Source organism: Urocampus carinirostris, chromosome 3, assembly GCF_059441175.1.
Source record: "Urocampus carinirostris isolate Australia breed hairy pipefish chromosome 3, RoL_Ucar_1.0, whole genome shotgun sequence".
Classification (NCBI taxonomy): domain Eukaryota; kingdom Metazoa; phylum Chordata; class Actinopteri; order Syngnathiformes; family Syngnathidae; genus Urocampus; species Urocampus carinirostris.
In genome coordinates, this window is record NC_142351.1 from 2,325,913 (window position 1) to 2,351,621 (window position 25,709).

Here is a 25,709-nt window from a genome sequence, read left to right on the forward strand (position 1 = left end):
CCCTTTCTTTCTTTCCATCTTTCATGTTGTCCTCTCTCTCTCTTTCTGTCTTCCCGTCGTTCTCTTTCTCTCTCTTTCTTTTTCCCTTTTTCTTTCTCTCTTTGACTCTTTCATTCTCTGTTCTTCCTCTCCCTGGGTTTCTTTCATTTCCTTCTCTCTCTTTCTTGTTCTTTCTTTTCCCTCTTTCTTTTTCTCTTGCTCTCTTTTTATATGCATATCTCTCTCTGTTTTTGATCACTTTGTTTTTCTCTCTCTCTTTCTCTCTTTCTCTCTCTCTCTCACACTGTTTCTGTCCGTTATTTTTCTCTTTCTTTCATTCTCCCGCTTACATTCTTTTTCTCCCTTGCTTTTGTTCTCTTTTCTGTTCTTTTTTTCTACCCTTTCTTTCTTTCCATCTTTCATTTTGTCCTCTCTCTCTCTTTCTGTCTTCCCCTGGTTCTCTTTCTCTCTCTTTCTTTTTTTCCCTTTCTTTCTCTCTTTGACTCTTTCATTCTCTGTTCTTCCTCTCCCTGGGTTTCTTTCATTTCCTTCTCTCTCTTTCTTGTTCTTTCTTTTCCCTCTTTCTTTTTCTCTTGCTCTCTTTTTATATGCATATCTCTCTCTGTTTTTGATCACTTTGTTTTTCTCTCTCTCTTTCTCTCTTTCTCTCTCTCTCTCACACTGTTTCTGTCCGTTATTTTTCTCTTTCTTTCATTCTCCCGCTTACATTCTTTTTTACCCTTGCTTTTGTTCTCTTTTCTGTTCTTTTTTTCTACCCTTTCTTTCTTTCTTCCTTTCATTTTGTCCACTCTCTCTTTCTGTCTTCCCCTCATTCTCTTTCCCTCTCTTTCTTTTTCCCCTTTATTTCTCTCTTTGACTCTTTCATTCTCTGTTCTTCCTCTCCCTGGGTTTCTTTCCTTTCCTTCTCTCTCCTTCTTGTTCTTTCGTTTCACTCTTTCTTTTTCTCTTGCTCTCTTTTTACATGCATTTCTCTCTCTGTTTTTGATCACTTTCTTTCTCTCTCTCTCTCTCTCTCTCTCTCTCTCTCTCTCTCTCTCTCTCTCTCTCACTGTTTCTGTCCATTCTTTTTCTCTTTCTGTCATTCTCCTGCTCACATTCTTTTTCACCCTTTCTTTTGTTCTCTTTTCTGTTCTTTTTTTCTACCCTTTCTTTCTTTCCATCTTTCATTTTGTCCTCTCTCTCTTTCTGTCTTCCCCTTCGTTCTCTTTCCCTCTCTTTCTTTTTTCCTTTTTCTTTCTCTCTTTGACTCTTTCATTCTGTTTTTCCTCTCCCTCTGTTTCTTCATCAAAATAGTCGAGTGATACAAACACAAAACAACGCTGTAGCTCCTGTCAGCACGGCTGAACATTTTGCTTCCTTAGCTCTGGAATTTCCTTCGGCCCCACATTGAAGTCATTAACTCAAAGTGCCTTTTATGGGGCCCGAACAGATGTTCCTCTTTGATGCACTGAAGGAACTCTGGAAGAAGGTTTTGAGCGCTACCGTACGTCACAAAAGTCAACCCGCCCTTCACATTTCTGCAGAAACTTCATGATAAAGTTGAAATTTTATTTTGACATAACGAAAGGTAGTCCGCGTAAAGCAGAGTCAATATATTTTTCCCCTCAAAGAAATATAGTCATCAATACATTTTAACTTTTGGCAACAAAGGTAAGTACATGTGTAGCATCCCGGACGCTAACGTGGAGCTACCCGGAGCTACCCGGCTTCTGCGCTGACGGAGACACAAAAGCCTGCGGGAAGCGGAGAGGAAGCGGACTCGAGGTGGTGTGACCCTGGGCGCAAAGATTTCCATCTGCTGCAGGGACGTGGAACTTTTGGCCTAGCGTGTGACGTCATTCACTCCGCTGTGGCTGAACTACAACACAGCACCCCGAGGCCATCCTGTTCATCGGGTAATAAACAACAAAAGGATAATGCTGGAAGTGTGAATTTGAATTTGATGAATAAAGTATCCATCTATCTATATATCTATCTATCTATCCTATCTATCCATCTATGGTATATATCTATCTATGGTATCCATCTATCTATCTATCTATGGTATCCAGTTAAAGTTGGATAGAAAGCTAAAAAACAAAGCTAGCTAACTAGCCATGAACAAGGCCAAAAATTTGCTTCCGGACTAGCAAAAATGGTAATAGTCTGTAGTTTGCAATAGTGTTTGATCCGTGCAGCCCTTTGAGACTCTTTGTGATTAAGGGTCAAACAAATAAACATGACAAGGTTTTAGAGTTTTTCCTTGCCCTCATGTTGGTTTCAGATCAGGGGATGGTGTCATAATAGTCCGTAGTTTGCAATAGTCTTTGATCTGTGCAGCCCTTTGAGATGCTTTGTAATTATGGGTGTCGCAAATAAACATGACAAGGTTTTTGAGTTTTCCCTTGCCCTCATGTCGGTTTTAGATCAGGGGATAGTGTCATAATAGTCTGTGGTTTGCAATAGTCTTTGATCTGTGCAGCCCTTTGAGACTCTTTGTGATTAAGGGTGTCACAAATAAGCAGGACTTGACTTGACATGAGGTTTTTGAGTTTTCCCTTGCCCTCATTGAGGTTTTAGATGAGGGGATGGTGGCATAATAGTGTATAGTTTGCAATAGTCATTGATCTCTGCGGCCCTTTGAGACTCTTTGTGATTAAAGATGTTGCAAATAAACCGGACAAGGTTTTTGAGTTTTCCCTTGCCTTCATGTAGGTTTTAGATGAGGGGATGGTGTCATAATAGTCTGTGGTTTGCAATCATCTGTGGTCTGTGCAGCCCTTTGAGACTCTGTGATTAAGAACATCACAAATAGACAGGACTTGACTTGAGGTTTTTGAGTTTTTCCTTGCCCTCATGTAGGTTTTAGATCAGGGGATGGTGTCATCATAGTCCGTAGTTTGTAATAGTCTTTGATCTGTGCAGCCCTTTGAGACTCTTTGTGATTAAGGGCGTCACAAATAGACAGGACTTGACTTGAGATTTTCGAGTTTTTCCTTGCCCTCATGTAGGTTTTAGATCAGGGGATGGTGTCATAATAGTCTGTGGTTTGCAATAGTCTTTGATCTCTGCAGCCCTTTGAGACTCTTTGTGATTAAGGGCGTCACAAATAGACAGGACTTGACTTGAGATTTTCGAGTTTTTCCTTGCCCTCATGTAGGTTTTAGATCAGGGGATGGTGTCATAATAGTGTATAGTTTGCAATAGTCATTGATCTCTGCAGCCCTTTGAGACTCTTTGTGATTAGGGGTGTCGCAAATAAACATGACAAAGTTTTTGAGTTTTCCCTTGCCGTCGTGAAGGTTTTAGATCAGGGGATAGTGTCATCACAGTCTGGGGTTTGCAATAGTCTTTGATCCGTGCAGCCCTTTGAGACTCTTCGTGATTAGGGGGGTCGCAAATAAACATGACAAGGTTTTAGAGTTTTCCCTTGCCCTCACGTCTGTTTTAGATGAGGAGTCATAATAGTCTGTGGTTTGCAATAGTCTTTGATCTCTGCAGCCCTTTGAGACTCTTTGTGATTAGGGGTGTCACAAATAAACATAATTTGAGGTTTTTGAGTTTTTTCTCTCCCTCCTGTAGGTTTTAGATCAGGGGATGGTGTCATAATAGTAGTTTGCAATAATTTGTGGTCTGTGCAGCCCTTTGAGACTCTTTGTGATTAAGGGTCTCACAAATAAACAGGACTTGACTTGACATGTTGAGGTTTTTGAGGTTTTCCTTGCCCTCATGTAGGTTTTAGATCAGGGGATGGTGTCATAATAGTCTGTGGTTAGCAATAATCTGTGGTCTGTGCAGCCCTTTGAGACTCTTTGTGATTAAGGGCCAAACAAACAAACAGGACTTGACTTGACATAATAGAGTGCTACTAAAATACCGTCGAAGGAAAAGTCTTTTGAGCGGGCTCTGCGTCGCGTGCGAGTGCAAAACCACTCGAAGGCGTTTCCCTTTAGGACTCGCGCATAGTTGCGGATCCTATTTACTCGTGGCAGTTGCGAAACTCCTCCTGCCGGACCGCGCCCCAAGTCCGCATGCCCAAAAAACTACCGGAGCGATCTGAGGACAGACCAGCGCCGTGGCTTCCTGACTGAGGAGGATCCGGATCCGCAGCTCGCCGGGCAGGTTGGTTCACCTCCATTTTTGTTCTTTTTGTTCTTTTTGTTCTTTTTCTTCTTTTTCTTCTTTTTCTTCTTTTTCTTCTTTTTCTTCTTTTTCTTCTTTTTCTTCTTTTTCTTCTTTTTCTTCTTTTTCTTCTTTTTCTTCTTTTTCTTCGTTTTGTTCTTTTTGATCTTTTTGTTCTTTTGGTTCTTTTTCTTCTTCTTTTTCTTCTTTTTCTTCTTTTTCTTCTTTTCCTTCTTTTTCTTCTTTTTCTCCTTTTTCTTCTTTTTCTTCTTTTTCTTCTTTTTCTTCTTTTTCTCCATTTTCTCCTTTTTCTTCTTTTTCTCCTTTTTCTTCTTTTTCTCAAAATACGACTCGGTTCAGCTTCTCTTCGACGCCACCGATTTCTGTTGACGTTTCGGATCCGTCGGGTCTCTTTGAGATTTTTTTTTTCACACCTCGTAGCAAAAAAAAATGGCAGCGTTTCTTGTACTACTTACTGCGGCTTCGTCATTGGCGGTCAGAAGAAAACGGAAAGGTTGGGAAAGAATGAAAGAGAGAGAGAGAAGGAGAGAAAGACAAGAGGGGGAAAAGAAAGACAAAACAAGAGAAAGTAAGGGAGGAAGTAAGCAGGGGAAAGAACGGCAGAGAGCGTAGGAGAGAGAGAGAGAAAGAAAGAGAGAACCTGAATAAGAAATAAAGAGAAAGGATTCAAAGTAAAGGAGAAAGCAAGCAAGAGAAAGAAAGTTAGAACCAGAGCAAAGGGAGTACAAGATAGTAGAGGGAGAGGGTGAAACAGAGAATGAGAAAGAAAAAGATAAAGAAAGAAAGTAAGGGTGATATCAAGTGAGAGAAATAAGAACAAGAAAGAGAGAGAGAGAGAAAGAGAGAAAGGGGGAAAAAGAAAAACAGAACAAGAGAAAGTAAGGGAGAAAGTAAGCAGAGGAAAGAACAGCAGAGAGTGAAAGGGGGAGAGAGCAAAAGAGGATGAGGGAGGGAGAGCAAGAAAGAGAGAGAGAGAGAGAGAACCTGAATCAGAAATAAAGAGAAAGGAAAGAAAGAAAGAAAGAAAGAAAGAGCCAGAGCAAAGGGAGAACAAGAGAGTAGAGAGAGATAATGAGAGAGAGGATGAAACAAAGAATGAGAAAGAAAATGAAAAACAAATAAAGTAAGGGTGATATCAAGTGAGAGAAAGAAAGAAAGAAAAGGGAAAACAAGAAAGAGAGAGAGAGAGAGAGAGAGAGAACTAACAGCTCTTTCGTGGTCAGAATTCTAGATGACACACAGGCGTTCAAATACTTATTTGCAGCTGTAAATAAAATTGTTATAAAATCTGGATTTTTCTTTTTAGTTTATCTCTCTCACGGTGGGCATGCTCCTACGATGAAAATTCACTCCATAATTTCTAAGTGGGAGATGTAGGGTGTTCAAATACTTATTTTCTTCACTGTATATAGAGCACAGGTGTCAAACGGGCGGCCCGCGGGCCAGATCAGGCCCGCTGAGGGATTGAATCCGGCCCGCGAGACAACACTCAAAGAGGCGCAAGAGAAAAACGAGCTGCAGGTTGAAATATGTCCACTTGATGTTGCCAAAACCAGGTGCCTCAAACAAAGACACTGTACTCTTTTTTTTCTCTCTCTCTCTTTTCCTCCCCTTTTCTCCCACTCTCTGTCTTTGTCTCTTTCTCTCTCTGTGTCTTTTTAACTTATTTTGCTCTAACTTCATTTTTTCCTTTTCTCTCTTTTCTCTCTTCATACTCTTCGCACTTTCTTTTCTCTTATCTCTCCTTCTGTCCTTCTATTTCTCTTTGGATTTCTTTCCTCCTCTCCCTTTCTTTTCCCCCCTCTCTCACGACTTTTTATCTTTTGTTTCTCACGCTCTCTCCCTCTCTCTCTTTTTCTTTCTTTGGTCCTGCCCTCTCTCTTTTTCCCTCCCTCTTTCTTTTATTTCTTTCTCTCTCTTTTTCTTTCTCTTGAATCTACTTGTCCGGCCCCCGACAGAATGTTTGTTCTTTGGTGTGGCCCCCTGAGTTCAAATGAGTTGGACACCCCTGATGTAGAGGATGGATGGAGTGATTCAGTGTATCAAATTTACGAAACGAGCAGTGTCCTTTCCATGTGTTCGGAGTCTTCGGGAAGAAACATATGAAGGAAATATCATTCGGAAGGTTAAAGTCTTGGGATTCAAGAAAGGCCAACCATTCCTTAGTTTCTATTTTCTTTTTCGCTCGCAACTTTACTGTGTATATGACAATAAACACTTGGAATTGAGTTGAATTTCAAAAAAGACCCATCACAGAAACATCGAGATCAGTCTGAAACAAGATACTGGGAAAATATATAGCCGGAGTAGCTCACCTAAGTTCTCTTGCAGCCATCACGTTCAATAATGATACATAACCATGGTCTTTTTACAACCGTGAGTGTAGTCAATCCGGGAGAGTCAAATATTTACAAATACAGAATAGTCAAAAATGTTTTCTCTATGCCGTAGTGCAGGGGTGTCAACCTCATTTGAACTCGGGGGCCACACGATAGAACAAAAATTTTGTCGGGGGCCGGACGAGTAGATTCAAGAGAAAGAAAAAGAGAGATCAAGAAATAAAAGAAAGAGGGAGAGAAAAGGAGAGAGGGCGGGACAAAGAAAGAAAAAGAGAGAGAGGGAGAGAGCGTGAGAAACAAAAGATAAAAAGTTGTGAGAGAGGGGGGAAAAGAAAGGGAGAGGAAGAAAGAAATCCAAAAGAAATCGAAAGACAGAAGGAGAGAAAAGAGAAAAGAAAGCGCCAAGGGTAGGAAGAGAGAAAGAGAAATGACAGAAAAGGAAAAAAGGAAGTTAGAGCAAAAGAAGTTAAACGACACAGAGAGAGAAAGAGACAAAGAGCAAAAAAGGAAGAGAAAAAGAGAGACACAGAGAGTGAAAGAGACAGAGACCGAGTGGGAGAAAAGGGGTGGAAAAGAGAAAGAGAGAGAGAGAGAAAGAGAGAGAAATAAATACAAGTACAGTGTCTTTTTTGGAGGCACCTGGCTTTGGCAACATCAGGTTGACCTATTTCAACCTGCTGCTTGTTTTTCTCTTTCGCTTCTCTGAGTCTTGTCTCGCGGGCCGGATTCAATCCCTTAGCGGGCCTGATGTGGCCCGCGGGCCGCCTGTTTGACACCTGTGCCGTAGTGCAACCCGACGTGCGATTCGCATTCATCTTTTTCGGCCAATCGCAGGCTTTGTTTTGCCCCTTTAGCCTATGCCAGCCTGTCAATGATAAAAAGGATCCGCCCCCTTTACCTCTGAATAACTTTAGCCAATAGTGACTGATTCAAATGATGATTGACACATTGGTTTTTTTTTTTGGTTTGAACAAATTTATTGACACTAAGAACAGAAAACAATCATGACAATCTCAACAGCAATTAAGCACATTCACAATATTATATTCCAATATTACGTTTTTAACAGCAAACACAAAGTGAGGTTTGAACAAACCTTCTCGAAAATCAAACATATTCACAATTTCATTATATAACATCTTTGTTAGTGTCAATAGATCCGTCCAGGCCAAAGTCGATTGTCCTCGGTCTGAACAAATAGAGGGCGGTAATTTTTTGGTTTGAACAAATTTATTGACACTAAAAACAGAAAACAATCATGACAATCTCAACAGCAATTAAGCACATTCACAATATTATATTCCAATATTACGCTTTTAACAGCAAACACAAAGTGAGGTTTGAACAAACCTTCTCGAAAATCAAACATATTCACAATTTCATTATATAACATCTTTGTTAGTGTCAATAGATCCGTCCAGGCCAAAGTCGATTGTCCTCGGTCTGAACAAATCCACCGACACCAACAGCAGCAAAACACAGCCATCAAGCATATTCACAATTTTTTTATATTTGACAATATGACGTGACGATATGACGTTTTAACATTTTTTCCTGACATTTTCAACATCAATTAAACAATTTCAGAGTTATTTTCTTTTAACAGTAGTAAACCAGCGTGTAAAAGGCAATACTATTGTGCAAGGGCATAGCTCTGCCATCCCACCCTCCCAAGCAGCATTCTTCCAGTCCTCTGTGTGGGTCCTTTCCATTCTGCGTGGGTCCTCTCCCTTCTGGGTTCCACAACCCAGGCCGTTGCTGCCGGGACTCCCACAGTGTAGCTCCGGCTCCCCCCTCCGGGTGGGTACAGACGAGTCTTCTTTATGGCTGCGTCCTAGGCCCGCCGCTCGCAGATTGTATGGTATCTGCAGCCATTTGGAGCACAGCCACGGGGGGGATCTGCCTGCACCTCCATACCAGCAGGTTTCTGGAGGTCCAGATGGCGTCCTTGATGGCGGCGAGAGTGAGCCAGTCCCTGGCAAAGTCGTTCCGATGCCTCCTCGACCGACTCACCCCGTAAAGCACGTACTGTGCATCAGGGACCTCTCCTGCTGGCAAGTCCGGGAACTTTCCTAGTTGTTCGGCCATTGTCCACAAGACCTTGGCAGCGCTGCACTCACAAAAAAGGTGCCTCACCGACTCCTGGGCGCCACAGCCAGGTCGAGGGCACGTCGAAGTCGCTGACATTCCTCGGTGGTGCATTACAGCTCTGACTGGGAGAACTTCATGAGCCACCATCCACGACAAGTCTCGTAGTCTGTTTGGGAGGGCAGGATGATTGACATTGCTCCAAACCGTTGTGGATTCGCCAAACGCAAGCCCCCGCACAGGGCTTACTGTAGCTCGCTCTTGCACAATAGCAATAAGGGCCCTGTGGTTTTGTAAAGTGTGACATTCTTGTGTTTCCAAATCAAACTTCTTCAAAAAATCCCGAATAAAGAGATGTGTTGGTGGCAAGTTAAACGAAACTGGAATCAAACGATTGTCTGGTACAAGCTTTAGCTTCCGCAAATATGAGCCCATCCAAAAACGGGTCATTGCTTGACTTTTCGGGTTGTTGGGTGGGCCCACAGCGTTTTGGAAGTGGAGAGAGACATATTTGCTTCCCAGGAAAAGCTGGAGGTCAGGCACTCCTTTCCCCCCTTTTTCCTTTTTCTTTTTCATTGTATCTCTTTTTATCCTTTCCCACTTTGAGCCCCAGACAAAGCGAAAGATGGCTCGGTCCATTTGTAACAGCACGTTTCTTTTAGGCATAAAAATTAAACTGATTGACAAAAGCATTGGGAGGATGATCGCTTTGATGATTAGGACCTTCCCCTCTATTGTCAGTTTTCTTAGTGACCAAAAAACAAGTTTTTGCTTAACTTTCCTTGTCACGTCATCCCAGTTGGTCTCGCCTCCTCCATCCGCATTGAATATTATCCCTAGGATTTTCTGGTCTGTCTTTAACACCGTCAGCGGGAGTCCTGCCTTTTCTGTCTCTTTCCACATTCCATAAAACTTCACTTGTGATTTTTCTCTATTTAGCCTTGACCCAGACGCCCTCCCAAACAGGTCAGTCAAGTCAAGGGCTCTTTCAACAGATGCGCGGTCAGTACACAAAATATTAAAATCATCCATGTACAAAACACACTTGGTAATTTGTCCCCCACTTCCTGGGATATTGATGCCTTCGACAAATCTATCTTTTCTTAACATTTGTGCCAAAGGTTCAATGCAAAGAACATAGAGAAGGGGAGACATAGGGCAACCTTGACGTACACCGCAGTTGATCTCGATTGCTTCCGATAAATTCCCGTTAATCATGAATTTGCTGTAGATGTCTCGGTATAGCAGTCCTACCCAATTGATGTATTTTTGGGGAAAACCACATTTTTGCAATACCCTGAAGAGGTATTGGTGCGAGACTCGATCAAAGGCTTTTTCAAAGTCTAGGTTTAGGACCGCTAGTCGCATGTTTCTGTCTCTTGCATAACAAATGGTGTCACGGATCAGCATGAGACTGTCGCTGATCTTCCTTCCCACAATGGCACAGGTTTGGTCTGGATCAACCAAGTCTCCCAAGACAACAGACATTCGTGTTGCTAGAAGCTTGCTGAAAATTTTACAGTCCACGTTTAAAAGCGTTATGGGTCGCCAGTTTTTTAAGTCAATTTTGTCTCCTTTTTTGTGCAATAGAGTAACTATCCCGATTCTGAAACTGTCTGGCATATGGTCTCGACTGGAAAATTCGTTAAAAACAGTTAACAGATCTGGTGCTAAAATATCCCAAAAAGTCCGGTAAAATTCGAGGTTGAGTCCGTCCTCCCCGGGTGATTTGCCTTTTTTCATAGTCTTTATGCAATCATTCAGTTGGTCTTGGGTAAAGTCCGATGTTAAAAAGGGGTCTTGACGCACTGATCTTGAAATATGATCTAATACATGCCCCATTTCATTCTCATATGTTTCTTTCTTTTCAAATAATTTTTTGTAGTAGTCTTCGACCAATCTGGTTATTTCACTACTTTCCTTTGTTATTTGCCCGTTTTCGTTTTGAAGTTTAAAAATCCCCTCATTTTTGCCCATAATTTTTTTAAAAAAGTAGCGTGTACATTTTTCCCCTTCTTCTATTTCTCTTTCTCTGCTTCTTATTATGATGCCTTTGCTCTTTATTTCCGCCAAAGCGTTTAGTTCTTGTTTGATCTCTTTGATTTCATCATTAAAGTCCATCCCCTTTTCTGTTAGGATGAAATAGCGTTGGAGTCTTCTTTGTAGTCCCGACATGCGTTTCATCTCTTTGAGTTTCTTGTTTTTCCCTGCATTTTTAAAAAAGGTCTGTGTTCGTTTCTTTGTCATTTCCCACCATTGTGCTCGTGAATCATACGAGTCTTGAAGGGTCTGCCAGTCTTTGTACAGCTCCCTGTATTGTGCGGCTAGAGCCTCATCCTCCAGCAGGGAGCAGTTTAACTTCCACAAACCCTTCCCAACAGTCATACCTGAAGGAAATGAGAAAGAGCAGGACAGTAGCAAGTGATCCGAAAAAAAAAACTGGAATTAATCTTGCATCACTCTGTGCTAAACCCCTCGTAAATATGTAGTCTATTCGAGAGGCTCTGGCATTGTCACTACTGAACCAGGTGAAGCCCTCCTCTCCTGGATGTATGGATTTGAAACAGTCCACCAGTTTAAATGTCCGGCACATGTCTTGTAATAAAGTTGATGTTTTATCTACTTTAAACTCCTCATCATTCCTCTTTCTATCCTTCCTACTTAGGATGCAATTAAAATCTCCTCCCACGATTAGTGGTTGATGGCCTAGCATATGCGACTGGATGTCCTCTAAAAGTTCGTACCTGAGTTGTCTGTCGGCATGGCCGTATATGTTAATGAGGTTAAAATCATTCCCTATATAAGAAAGTCTTGCTAAGATTGCGCGTCCGTCTCTCATCACAGTACTCCCCTTTATGATGAGTTGAGGGTTGTTTATTAAAATGGCTACCCCATCGTTACGGTTTTCATTCGAGCCACTCCATAATGACGGATATGGCCAAATCTCTTCCCACTGTTTATAATTTTTTAGAAAGGGGATGCAGCATTCCTGTAGTAAAAACACATCCGTTCTGATAGTTTTTAAGAACGATAAAACACTGTGAGCCTTAACCTTTGATCTCACACTTCTCACATTGATAGTAGAGAATGTAATGTTCATAATTGTTGTTAAAGTATTTAAACTAGTTAGACAAAACCGGGGGATCTGAGTCCATTCTTTGGTGATCATCGAGATCATCGAGAGTGTCACCTGTGTCAGACACATCACTTAAGAGTAGTACCTCATTTTGAGACTCACCGGGGAAAACTCTGGGACCCTCTGACTCTCTGTCTGTGGTTCCAGGTCTTCCCCTTTTTTCTGGGTTAGGGGGTGAGCCAGAGGACCTATCAAAGGGTCTCTTACTTCCTTGCCCACTAAGGGTCAGATTTTTTCCCTCCCCGACTTCCTCCGTCTCAACTTCATACAGTTCCCTTGTGGGCTTATTCACCGGCAATCGGCTTTCTTCTAAATCTCTTATCTTTGTTTCTGGTTTTTTCACCACTCCCAATTTTGTCTTACTTTTACTCCTCTTTCCAGTGCCCGTATGGGTTTTTGGAGAGTCATTCGCCTTTTCGATTTGTTTGACTTCTCCAAATCCCGGCAATGGCGTAGCAAACAAATTTGCTAATTTGAACTCTCTTCCAGGCCCTTCCTGATTAGTATGTGTTTTCGGAGTGGCAGTTGCTTTTTCTATTCGTTTGTCATGTCCAAATTCAGGTATTTTATGAGAAATCGAATCAGAATTTCCAGGTTCTTCCTGTTTCAATTTTGATTCTCTGGTCTCTGCTCCAGGGGTTTTGGTAGGTACATCTGTTTTTTCAATTTGTTTGTCTTGTCCAATTTCTTTGTGCATTTCTTGATCAATTTCATTGGGTATTTCCATAACTTTATTCATTTCCTGTTCATCTTCATTGGGTATTTCTATAACTTCATTAATTTCTTGTTCATTTTCATTTTGTATTTCCATGACTTTATTAATTTCATTGTCTTTGTTATCTTTATTCACTTCATTGTCTTTGTGACATTTATTCATTTCATTATCTATGTTGTCTGACATCATTTCATTGTCTTTGTTGTCTTTGTTAACTGCCTTCCTAGCTTTCAATTTGTTAGCAAACGAATTCGGGCAGTTTCTAAAGAGGTGATTCGTTTCTCCACAGAGATTGCATTTTCTGCTATTGCTACATTCCTCAAAGGAATGTCCAATTGTTCTGCACTTTCCACAAAAAATTCGATCACATACCTCAGCCAGATGCCCATGCTCACCACATTTGCGACAGAGTTTCGGTTGCCCTTGATAGTGGATAAAGCCACGGTTTTCCCCCAGGAATATAGTCGACGGAATTTGTTTCATTCCCTGAAAGCCCTGAGGATCTTGCCGTAGTTGGACTGGTACCCTCCAGGCACCATTCCAATAGCCTTTCTCACACCTCACCTTCATAGCCTGGCCTTTTACTGAGCAGTATCTACTCAACCAATAACAGACGTCATCAGCACTGATCATTTCACTAAACATTCTAACGACGACAATCTTGTTAGTATTATCAGTCAGCTTCTCCACTGTAAATCCTGAAAACTGGGACCTCACTCCCTCAAAGCGATTCCAAAACTCTTGATAAAGAGCTGCCGTTTCAAAACTCACATCAAAGCCTTTGCCAGAAGTCATTTTTATGACAGCATGTACCTCCTCCTTTTTAAACTTCAGAATCTTTTCAACAAACTTGTTAATAAAATCCGTCCTTGACATTCCCTCCGAAATTGCCACAACATCTTTGAGCAAGAATCTCACGCAGTTACGTCTCCGCCCGCCGGTATAATGCCCGGCCATGGCAGGACTCGGCTGCTTTACTTCTAACTATGTTAAAATGGTTAGAATTGTAAAATTAATAATTAACAATACTCTTAAAACCGACGCCAATGACAGTATAAACGCATAGAACGAGCAGTGCTAACCTGATGCGTCCACCATCAACCGCAGCTAGACCATGTCTCAAATATTGTTACCGCTATTTTCGCGTTTACAACGTGTTAGCCAATGAAACGCCGGTAAATAAATCCCAGCATACACCGCGGACTACTTCGCCTTTGAGGGAAAATCTAGTCGGCGGCTGCTTGCCTTAGTTGCGACTTAATATTGATCCGTATATAAGGCGCACTGTATGATAAGGCGCATGGTCAACTTTTGAAAAAAATAAAGGCTTTTAGGTGCGCCTTATAGTGCGGAAAATACGGTACCGTAAAACGAATGAGTATTTTCCGGTTCCCATCATTCATCTTCACGTCGAGCATGCTTTTATCCATTTCAAACACTTCTTCGACAGTTTTTTGGGCTTTCTGCGTCGTGAAGCGAATCTCCAAGACGGAATGAAGAAGTTCATCCTGGACGTGGACACGGGAGTGGACGATGCTATCGGCATCATGATGGCCCTGGCGGCCCCCCATGTGGAGATTTTGGGGGTCACCTGCACTCACGGCAACACTCCGCTAGGCAACACCCTGAAAAACACGCTCCGAGTCTTGAAAATATGCAACAGACTGGACGTGAGTCTTTCCCGGCTTCTTTTTTTCCTTGGCTTCTTCTCGGGGTGAAACGGGGTAGCGTGTCGCCCCGCAGGTCAAGGTGTACCCCGGATTCCAGGAGCCCCTACTGGGCAACAAAATCAACGCGGGGGACTTTCACGGCAAAGACGGGCTGGGGGACGTCCCCGACCCGGAGGCTCCGGGTCTGGAACTGCTGCAGGAGACCAATGCGGTGGAGGCCATCCTTTCCCTTACCAAGCAGAATCCGGATCAGGTGAGCGATCCCGTTGATACGCTTTTTGCATGTTTCCGGTTTGGTCTTTGTTTGTTTGGATTTTGTCAGGTTTGGTTTTGTTTGGGGCAGCGCGGTGGCGCAGTGGTTAGCGCGTGTGAGGTACAGTTCTGAGGCTATGGGTTCAAATCCAGCGACCAACCTTCCTGTGCGGAGTTTGCATGTTCTCCCCGTGCTTGCGTGGGTTTCTTCCGGGCACTCCGGTTTCCTAACACATTCCAAAAACATGGTTGATTGGCTTAACCGAAATCTCCCTAAGTGTGAATGAGTGAGCGATTTGTGTGTCTCTGTGTGGCAATCAGTTGAGGGTGTCCCCTGCCCACTGCCCAAAGATGGCTGGGATGGGCCCCAGTACCCCCGCAACCCTACTGAGGATAAGCGGTACGGATAATGGATGGATGGTTCTGTTCGGACATTTTGTTGCGATGTGAACCCACTTAGTCACTCAGTACCTCCTTTTGTTCTTAAATGCAATCCCTCCTCTTGAACAACCCAGCTTCCAGTCCCCGCCTCCCCCGCATGGGTCCATCATCCTACAAAAACGTGATCTATGAAACCTTATGTGTCTTGCGTGTGCAGGTGATCCTGGTGGCAACGGGACCGCTCACCAACCTGGCCCTTGCAGTCAAAATGGACCCTACCCTGCCTGCCCGACTGAAGGGTCTCTACATCATGGGGGGCAATATTGAATGTAAAAAGCCAGTTAACCCCTTTAACCCCATTACATTCCCGTGAAACGGGCCTCAAATCTTAATCCGGGACGTACCCAAAGTCAATTCAATGCTCTTCTCATCGTTTTATCCCTACTCCGAGTCCTGCCAAACAGTTCTAAAACCCCTGCGACGGTATTTTACTTGGGCTATTCTTTAGACATTGTGAAAGAGTTGTAAATGTTTGACATCTCTCTATTGTTATTACTTGTGTGTGATAACATTGTGTAAGAATGAATCACGAGTGGTGTTACGCGTGTTCATTTTGGGGTCTGATTTCCGCTTATCGATCTTTTTAGAAATTCATCGGCTAACCGAGGTGTCCATCATCATTTGAATCGGGTACAACTGGCTAAATATATTCTGAGCTCAAGGAGGCGGTCTCTGTTTCATCAGTACAGGCCTTTATAGGCTGATAGGCTGTTAGGGAAAAAAACGATATTACAAATGTAGCATTTACCAAATTGTTCGAATGAGTTATCTGACTCCATTAACCAAACACAAACTTTATTCTCCTAACAATGCATGCTCCTTTCTTAATTTAGGGAAAATGAACAAAGATAGCTGGCATTTTCAAACAGGGGCAGATTTATTTTCTTATAGTATTTAGTCTAATTAGTCTTCGCCGAGCCTCCCTCTCATTCTCCGATCTGATCTCCCATCTCTCGTCTCTCCTCTCTCCTTCCGTCTTCCGTTTTTTCACACGTCGGGGCGTCGGCCACCCCCCAGCTTCACCACCTCCTCGCCGAAAGGCGCCGCCATGTCTAAAGGACTCACACCAACAAAGCTTATCAGCCTTTTCCCGCGTCAGCCCATGTCCTCGTTCTTGCTGTTTTTCTGTAAACATCGTTCCGAATGCAGAATATTCGGTCTAGTTCTGTTGATAACAGGACTCTGACGAAGGACGGCAGGCGATGTTTTGAGAACAAGGCCCTGATGACGTAGAAACGCTCGGTGTTGTTTTTGAGTTTTCCAGACATCGAGACGCCCAGGTAGGGCTACGTCGGCACGCCCATGGGAGGAGCCGGCACACCATCTTGCGGAGTGGCGTGGGCCGAGAGGGGAAGTCTTTAGCACCTAGAGACTCCGACGACACAAATTTGACAAATTTGGCCATTTTCGATGGAGTACACTTAGCTAAATTGCTAAGAAACTAAATCTGCCCCCGTGTGAAAATGTCGGATGTAGGTTGTGTTTGGTTAATGGAGTCAGATAACTCGAACAATTTGGTAAACGATACATTTTAATATTTAAAACCTAACAGCGGTGGACGACCGTGGATTGACGTCCGGAAAGGGAAGTTAAACATTTTCAACTCTTTCACAATGTCTAAAAATTGGACAAAGTCAAATACACAATTGCGAAGGTCTTAGTGCTGCAAACCGGTCGTTTTTAAACGGCCCCTTTGGGAAACGTGTCAGACTCATTCTTTGAAACGTGTGAAATACGTGCTTCGTAGGAGCATGTCCACCGTGAGAGAGATAAACTAAAAAGAAAAATCCAGATCTCATAACAATTTTATTTACAGCTGCAAATATAGTTTTTCAGACTCGGGGACCTGGTAAGGCTTCGAGAGAGAGAAGAGCATTGATTGACTCGGGCTTTGTCTCGGGTTGGGATGGAAGGCCAGTTTTGAAGGAAGGTTGAAATTTGAGATGTTTCGGTGACGCGTACACCAAGAGGGAACACCAGCGCGTGCGGGGAGTTTAACTTCCTGGCCGACCCGGAAGCCGCGTACGTCGTCCTGGAACGCTACCTGTGTCCCACCACCATCGCTTCCTGGGAGTTCAGTTGCAGGAACAGCCTGCCGTGGGTGAGGAGCAGGCTCTCTAGACAGTGGAACCTGGGTTTTCCAACGCCTCTCGGTTGGAACAAATGGGAGTCCGACCCAAAATTTCGAGAAATTCGCTGTTCGGTCCAAAAATCGGAGTTCGAACGCTGGTCATGCGGGAGTGCGTACGCTAGGGTGCCATGCTGAGCGGCGTACGGGTGTTTCAGCCCCTTATTATGCCTCCCAAGACAGTCAGTGCAAGCAGCTAAGTTGCTACAGGTGAAAAAGGAAAAGTAGTGCGCACAACTATTGCATTTAAGAAAGAAATAATGGACAAATATGAAGGAGGTGTGCGAGCGACTTCTGCCGACCGCCACAAAGGTAAGAAATCCTATAATGCTGAGCGGCGTACGGGTGTTTCAGCCCCTTATTAATGCCTCCGAAGAAAGTCAGTGCAAGCAGCAAAGTTGCTACAGGTGAAAAAAGAAAAGTAGTGTGTACAACAATTACCGTATTTTCCGCACTATAAGGCGCACCTAAAAGCCTTTATTTTTTTCAAAAGCTGACCATGCGCCTTATAGTACAGTGCGCCTTATGTACGGATCAATATTAAGTCGCAAAGTCTTGCAACTAAGGCAAGCAGCGTGTATGCTGGGATTGATATACCGGTGTTTCATTTCCTAACCAATGTGTCAATCATCAGTTGAATTGATCACTATTGGCTGAAGTTATTCGGAGATAAAGGGGGCGGATCCTTTTTATCATTGACAGGCTGGCATAGGCTAAAGGGGCGAAACAAAGCCTGCGATTGGCCGAAAAAGATGAATGCGAATCGCACGTCGGGTTGCACTACGGCACAGGTGTCAAAGAGGTGGCCCGCGGGCCAGATCAGGCCCGCTAAGGGATTGGATCCGGCCCGCGAGACAACACTCAGAGAAGCGCAAGAGAAAAACAAGCTGCAGGTTGAAATATGTCAACTTGATGTTGCCAAAGCAAGGTGCCTCTCACAAAGACACTGTACTTGTATTTATTTCTCTCTCTCTCTCTCTCTCTCTCTCTCATCTTTGTCTCTCTCTCATCTTTGTCTCTCTCTCTCTCTCTCATCTTTGTCTCTCTCTCTCGCTCTCATCTTTGTCTCTCTCTCTCTCTCTCTCTTTCTCATCTTTGTCTCTCTCATCTTTGTCTCTTTGTCTCTCTCTCTCCCTTTTTTCCTTTTGTCTCTTTTCTCTTTCTCTCCTCATACCCTTCGCGCTTTTTCTCTTTTTTCTCCTTCTGTCTCTCTATTTCTCTTTGGATTTCCTTCTTCCTCTCCCTTTCTTTCCCCCTCTCTCACGACTTCTGTTTTATCTCTTTTGTTTCTCACACTCTCTCCCTCTCTCTCTTTGTCCCGCCCTCTCTCATTTTCCCTCCCTCTTTCTTTATTTCTTTACCTCTCTTTTTCTTTCTCTCTAATCTTCAAGTCCGGCCCCCGACAGAATGTTTGTTCTATCGTGTGGCCCCCGAGTTCAAATGAGTTTGACACCCCTGCACTACGGCATAGAGAAAACATTTTTGACTATTCAGTATTTGTAAATATTTGACTCTTCTGGATTGACTACACTCACGGTTGTAAGAAGACCATGGTTATGTATCATTAATTACCGTGATGGCTGCAAGAGAACTTCGGTGAGCTACTCCGGCTATATATTTTCCCAGTATCTTGTTTTAGAACGATCTTGATGTTTCTCTGATGAGTCTATTTTTAAACTCAATTCGATTCAAAGTGTTCATTGTCATATGCACAGTAAAGGGGGTAAGAAGTTGGACTGAACCATCAGACTGTTTTGTCGACGTTCCCATTGTAGCGCCTTATTATCCGGTGCGCCTTATGTATGGAAAATATAGGACCAAAAACTGTTTTTGGAGGGTGCGCCCTATAACCCGGTGCGCCTTATAGTGCGGAAAATACGGTACATTTTAAGAAAGAAAAAATAGCAAAATATGAAGGAGGTGTGCGAGCGCCTTCTGCTGACCACCACAAAGGTACAAAATCCCATTCATAATACTTTTCTTTATCCTTTTTTTTTATTTTTTATTTTGACACGTTCATGTTAGCGTCACCTTTCGTACAGAAGATGACGATAACGCGAACGTACGATTAGCCTGGGTTAGCATTAAGTTTACGTTAAACATTCAAGGTAAACATTCAGGGTGTTGGAACGGATTAAAACCATTTACATTGTTTTTAATGGGAAAAATGATTTCGGTGATGGAACAAATCGGTTTTCGAACAGGGTTCTGGAACGGATGATGGTCGAGAACCCAGGTTCCACTGTATTTGCAAATTCTAGAAAAAATGTTTGACGGTGCTTGTTCGTGCACGCTAGTCCTTTTGTGACGCCTGGTTGGCCCAAAATACACCCAAGGCTCGTTTCATGGAGACTATCTACGCTCACACCCGCAAGGTAAATACGCTAACACGTCCTTTTCATGTCTCTAAGTCAGTGGTCCCTATCTTTTTTTTTAAACCTCGCGTCCCTCCTGCCAAATATTTGACAGCCATAAACCAAGAAAAAGGAAAATATACACGACAATTCCCGCGGCAATTGTGACAGTTGGGGCTCGTCTCTGGCATGTCGCTGTTAGCGTGACACGTTAACAATCGGTCTTTAGCATTAGCGTGTAGTCATAAGCATCTACTCGTTAGCATGTAGCTGTTTGCATGACTCCTGAGCATTTACTCATTAGCACGCAGTATTTAGCATGACTCTTTAGCATGTTGTTGTTAGCATGACTCGTTGGCATGTAGCCTTTAGATTGACTCGTTAGCAATCAGTCGTTAGCGTATAGTCGTTTGCATGACTCCTCGGCAATTACTCATTAGCACGCAGTATTTAGCATGACTCCTTAGTATTTAGCTGTTAGAATGACTCGTTGGCATGTAGCCTTTAGCATGATTCGTTAGCAATCAGTCGTTAGCATATAGTCGTTTGCATGACTCCTCGGCAATTACTCATTAGCACGCAGTCTTTAGCATGACTCCTTAGCATGTAGTTGTTAGCATGACTTGTTGACATGAAGCCTTTAGTTTGACTCGTTAGCAATCAGTCGTTAGCATATAGTCGTTTGCATGACTCCTCGGCAATTACTCATTAGCATGCAGTCTTTAGCATGGCTCCTTAGCATTTAGGTGTTAGCATGACTCGTTGGTATGTAACCTTTAGCATTTCTAGATAGCAATCAGTCGTTAGCATGTAGTCGTTTGCATGACTCCTCAGCAATTATTTATTACCATGCAGTCTTTAGCATGACTCCTTAGCATTTAGCTGTTAGCATGACTCGTTGGCATGTAGCCTTTAGCATGACTCGTTAGCAATCAGTCGTTAGCATATAGTCGTTTGCATGACTCCTCTGCAATTACTCATTAGCATGCAGTCTTTAGCATGACTCTTTAGCATGTAGCTGTTAGAATGACTCGTTGGCTGTAGCCTTTAGCATGACTCGTTAGCAATCAGCCGTTAGCATGTAGTTGTTTGCATGACTCCTGAGCATTTACTCATTAGCACGCAGTATTTAGCATGACTCTTTAGCATGTTGTTGTTAGCATGACTCGTTGGCATGTAGCCTTTAGATTGACTCGCAAGCAATCAGTCGTTAGCATGAAGTCATAAGCATCTACTCGTTAGCATGTAGTTGTTTGCATGACTCCTCAGCAATTACACATTAGCACGCAGTCTTTAGCATGACTCCTTAGCATGTAGTTGTTAGAATGACTCATTGGCATGGAGCCTTTAGATTGACTCGTTAGCAATCAGACGTTAGCATGTAGTCATAAACATCTACTCGTTAGCATATAGTCTTAAGAAACTACTCGTTAGCATGTAGTCATTTCTATGACTCCTCCTATTAATCACTAGCACGCAGTCTTTAGCAGGACTCCTTAGCATGTAGCTGTTGGCATGACTCATTAGCATCTACTCGTTAGCCTGTAGACGTTGGCATGACTCCTGAGCATTTAGTTGTTAGCATGACTCGTTGGTATGTAACCTTTGGCATGTCTGGATAGCAATCAGTCGTTAGCATGTAGTCGTTTGCATGACTCCTCAGCAATTATTCATTAGCACGCAGTCTTTAGCATGACTCCTTAGCATGTAGTTGTTAGCATGACTTGTTGACATGAAGCCTTTAGATTGACTCGTTAGCAATCAGTCGTTAGCATATAGTCGTATGCATGACTCCACAGCAATTACTCATTAGCATGCAGTCTTTAGCGTGGCTCCTTAGCATCTAGTTGTTAGCATGACTTGTTGGCATGTAGCCTTTAGCATGACTCCTTAGCATCTACTCATTAGCCTGTAGCTGTTGACATGACTCGTTAGCATCTACTCGTTAGCCAATAGCCATTGGCATGACTCCTTAGCATGTCCTTGTTAGCCTGGCTCGTTGGCGTGCGACCTTTAGCATGACTCATTGGTAGTGAGTCGTTAGCCTGTAGCCGTTGGAATGACTCATTAGCATCTACTCGTTAGCCTATAGCCGTTGGCATGACTCCTTAACATGTAGTTGTTAGCATGACTACTTAGCATGTAGCCGTCAGCATGACTCGTTATATACGGAATTCAATTTTGGGCCCCTTTCTCGCTAGCTATCTAGCTTTTAGCTCGCTATTTAGCTCCCATTTAGTTTTAACCTGCTTACCTTTCTAGCTAACTGTCAAGCTAGCTATTTAGCTATTTAGCATTTAGCTTCGTTGCTATTTTAGAAACTGTGGGTGCCCTTTGCGCTAATTAGGAAGAAAATGTAGTTGGACCCCTGACTTAGATCATCTGTTTGAGGAGCACTCCTGGCTGGAGTTTGTATTCATCAGGAACTTGAGATTGTTGCCATTCGTCCCCCAGATGGTTCAGACGGATCGCTATCAAAAAGAACTGGTGTCGGGATCCGGATTCAACACGTGCGACGCGTACGCAGTGGCCGCAGCCATCAGCGATGACGTGGTGTTGGAGAGCGAGCAGGTAGTGGTTTCTCTTTGATTCTTCCGCTGAAAAGACCCAAAAGCAGAACGAGGGGAGAGCATTCGTGAATCATGAGCTTTCTTCTTGGCTCTGGGGATCGCTAGTAGGCCAGTGTTTTTTGAGCGAAGGCTCCGAGCAGGGACACAAGTTGGAGTTCAATCCGGGGCAAGTCCATGCAAAAAACTGACAGGGAGCTATCTAGCTAGCCATCTCCGTTTTTTTGCATGCTATCTAGCTTACATTTTGCCTGTTTATCAATCCAAATTTTGGGCTCCTTTCTTGCTAGCAACTAGCTTTGTTATTAGCTCTCTGTGCGATTATTAAGATGGCTATTTACTCTTTTAGCTGGCGATTTAGCTCAATTTGGTTTATTTACCCGTTTACCGTTCTAGCTCTCTTTCAAGCTACAATTTTAACCATTTAGCAAGCTAGCTAGCGAGGGTTTTACATTTTTTGCATGCTATGTAGCTAACATCGTATCTGTTGTTGCTATTTATCAATCTCGTGTATAGCTAGCTTTGTTTCTAGCTAGCGAGCTATTTAGAGTTTTTTTTTCACTCTTTAAGCTAGCTATTTAGCTACCTTTTTAGGTTTGAAGCTAGCTATCTTTCTACATTTTTAATTATTTAGCAAGCTATCTAGCTAGCGAGGTTTTTACATTTTTTTGCATGCTATGTAGCTAACATCTTATCTTTTGTTGCTATTTAACAATCTTAATTTTGGCCTCCTGTATAGCTAGCTTTGTTTCTAGCTATCGAGCTAGTTTTTTTTTCCACTCTTTCAGCTAGCTATCTAGCTACCTTTTCAGGTTTGTAGCTAGCTATCTTTCTACATGTTTAACTATTTAGCAAGCTATCTAGCTAGCCTTTTACAATTTTTTTGGGGATGCTATGTGGCTAACGTTTTATCTTTTGTTGCTATTTAACAATCTTAATTTTGGCCTTCTGTATAGCTAGCTTTGTTTCTAGCTATCTAGCTCACTCTTTCAGATAGCTATCTAGCTACCTTTTCAGGTTTGTAGCTAGCTATCTTTCTACATTTTTAATTATTTAGCAATATCTAGCTAGCCTTTAACATTTTTTGCATGTTATTTAGCTAACATTTTGCCTGTTTATCAAGCAAAATGTTGGCCTCCCCTCTAGCTAGCGATTTAGCTTAGTTTTTAGCTATCTGACCATTTAGATGGCTCTTTTAGCTAGCTATCTAGCTACCCTTTCAGTTTTTTACCCGTTTACCGATCCAGCTAACTTTCGAGCTACATTTTTGGCTATCTAGCAAGCTTTCTAGCAAGCTATTTACATTTTTTGCATGCTATCTAGCTAACATCTTACTTTTTTTGCTAGGTATCAAGCTTAATATTCTTGTTTCTTTCTTGTTTCTTGATTTAAATCAGCGGGCCTCAGGTCCCTTCGTTTTCCTCGGTGCCCAACATTGCCAAAAAGTAACTTATCCCGGGTACGGCTGTTGCAGGTGGCCGTTACGGTGGAACTGGAAGGCAAAAATACCCGAGGCATGATGGTCCTGGATTATATAGACGTGCTGCACAAGGAACATAAGGTCACCATCTTGAAGAAATTCAACCTCCAAGTATTCAAGGAACTGCTGATGAACGCATTGAAGTAACCGGGGTTTTGCCCGCGTCGGAGAAACCTCCCCACCGCTGCTTCTCGCTTAACTCTTTGGTTTCCGACTGCAGTAATCCCTCGCTGTATCGCGGTCAGGGTCGGGAGGATTACTCGAAAGACGTCGCCCGAAACAATTGACGATTACCCGTTGAAAAAATGGCATCGGTAACCCCGAGTTCTAGCACTATTTTGAAACCCTAATTTTGCCCCGATCCTATTTCAGGACCCTAAATTCAGTTTGATATTCAAAAAAGGGGCCCCTTTACCGTAGTTCCTGTAAGGTTTTAACATTTATTATACTGATATATGACTCCGTAGACACTTACCGTGTCTTGTGTAATCCCTTACAGTCGGAGCATGTTCTAAAGTCAGGGAAATTATTGAGCCGAGCGCCGAGTATAGTCCACATAATAATTTGTTTCGCCGAATCAAAGAGTGGAACAAATCAGGTCTCTGTCTGTGCCAATTTTACAATCGTGTGCAGGAGACGACGAGGTTCCGGGGTCTCCTCTTCTTATCACCCATGGCGATGAAATGTTCACGCCCCATGATGAAGCCTCTGGCTGATTGGTCCGCGCCGTGTTGATGCAAATTTCCCAATCGCCCTTTGAAGCTTGGGAGAAGGGTGATGGGTCATCGCCCTCCAGACAGAACGGGGCACGACACACACATTCTAAACCCCTAGGTGATGTGATAAGTCATTGTTATCTGCTCGGACTGAAACCAAAGAAAACATTCCAAAGCACAGGCGTTTTACGACATCCTTCTGAAAAGTTGCACTCAAGGCTGAGGTCAAACTTAGGACAAGTATTTTGAGTATAAGTGGAATAAAACAGCGTATGAAATAGTATATAACTTCATTCCTAACCTTAGCTCTGGTCCTATATCGGAGTCCTTAAATACGTTTGAAAGCATGATGAATGCCCAAATCCTAGCACCTAATCCTACACCTGAACAAGGAAACATGACAAGAATAAGGCAACGTTCAATGATTGTTGGAGAGGGATGGAAGCCACCAGGCTGTACTTGCCCAAAACACCCCACCGGAAATGGAGCCCCGACCACCCGTGTGCTTAAGGGAACCATCCATCTTCCCACCCACCACAATGATTATTTTGGACTACTTTCGTATGACCCCATGAGCAAATATGCTAATAAAAGATCAAATAAACTAAGCGGAAACATAATGACTCCATTTTTACTTCATGCTCAATATAACTTAGAGAAATAGAGAAAACCAAGATGAGGTAGTTGCTTGTATCACGTAGTTTAGTGTATGGAGCAAAAATAAAGCTTCTCTTTCACACGGGGAATAAGATAAGCTTTGTCACTTGTCGGATTATTAAAACGTGTCGTTGACTATGTTGTGGTTATCGCATGACTTTTCCAGATATACCGTATTTTCCGCACTATAAGGCGCACCTAAAAGCCTTTATTTTTTTCAAAAGCTGACCATGCGCCTTATAATACAGTGCGCCTTATATATGGATCAATATTAAGTCGCAAAGTCTTGCAACTAACTTGCAGCCGCTGACTAGATTTTTCCCCCAAGGCGAAGTATTGCGCGGTGTATGCTGGGATTTATATACCGGCGTTTCATTTCCTAACCAATGTGTCAATCATCATTTGAATTAGTCACTATTGGCTAAAGTTATTCGGAGGTAAAGGGGCGGATCCTTTTTATCATTTACAGGCTCGCATAGGCTAATGTATCTTGTTTCAGACTGAACTCGATGTTTCTGTGCTAAGCGGTGCAGATCATGGATGGAATGGAGTGTCTATTTTTAAATTCAACTCAATTCCAAGTGTTTATTGTCATATGCACAGTAAAGTTGCGAGCGAAAAAGAAAACAGAAACTAAGGAATGTTTGGCATTTCTTGAATCCCAAGACTTTAACCTTCCGAATGATGGAACGATGCATTTGTGTGACATCGTACGGACACTGTTTTTGTATATGTCTGAGACACGTATTTGCTTCTTTGCAAGCTTTGGGAATGTTAAGGGGGTAAGAAGTTGGACTGAACCATCTGACTGTTTTGTCCACGTTCCCATTGTAGCGCCTTATAATCCGGTGCGTCTTATGTATGTCAAAAATCGGACCAAAAACTATTTTTTCGGGGTGCGCCCTATAACCCGCTGCGCCTTATAGTGCGGAAAATACGGTATATATTTTTCGCCAGTTTACAATTTCTATCTCGATCACACTAAATTTTGGGGACCCATAAGTCTCTGTTGGGACCCATAGATTTTTGAGCATGCAAGTCCCC

General features: G+C 42.8%; 1 protein-coding gene across 1 annotated transcript; it reads left to right on the plus strand.

Moving 5' to 3' along the window:
* The first annotated feature begins 3,987 nt into the window (after nt 1-3,987).
* Nucleotides 3,988-24,628, plus strand: LOC148368275 (inosine-uridine preferring nucleoside hydrolase-like). Its single transcript, XM_088330261.1, has 8 exons — nt 3,988-4,101; nt 13,851-14,070; nt 14,144-14,323; nt 14,921-15,032; nt 16,728-16,864; nt 19,189-19,266; nt 21,700-21,816; nt 23,287-24,628. Exons 2-8 carry the CDS (start codon nt 13,894-13,896, stop codon nt 23,437-23,439), a joined length of 954 nt encoding a protein of 317 aa, XP_088186387.1. The 5' UTR covers nt 3,988-4,101; nt 13,851-13,893; the 3' UTR covers nt 23,440-24,628.
* The last annotated feature ends 1,081 nt before the right edge of the window (nt 24,629-25,709 follow it).

What these genes read in the sequence shown, in the direction of transcription:
- LOC148368275 (XM_088330261.1), top strand. Translation starts at nt 13,894, where the DNA reads ATGAAGAAGTTCATCCTGGACGTGGACACGGGAGTGGACGATGCTATC. An exon ending in AAATATGCAACAGACTGGAC is followed by an intron (nt 14,071 to 14,143) that starts GTGAGTCTTTCC and finishes GTCGCCCCGCAG; the next exon opens with GTCAAGGTGTACCCCGGATT. An exon ending in CATGGGGGGCAATATTGAAT is followed by an intron (nt 15,033 to 16,727) that starts GTAAAAAGCCAG and finishes TGACGCGTACAC; the next exon opens with CAAGAGGGAACACCAGCGCG.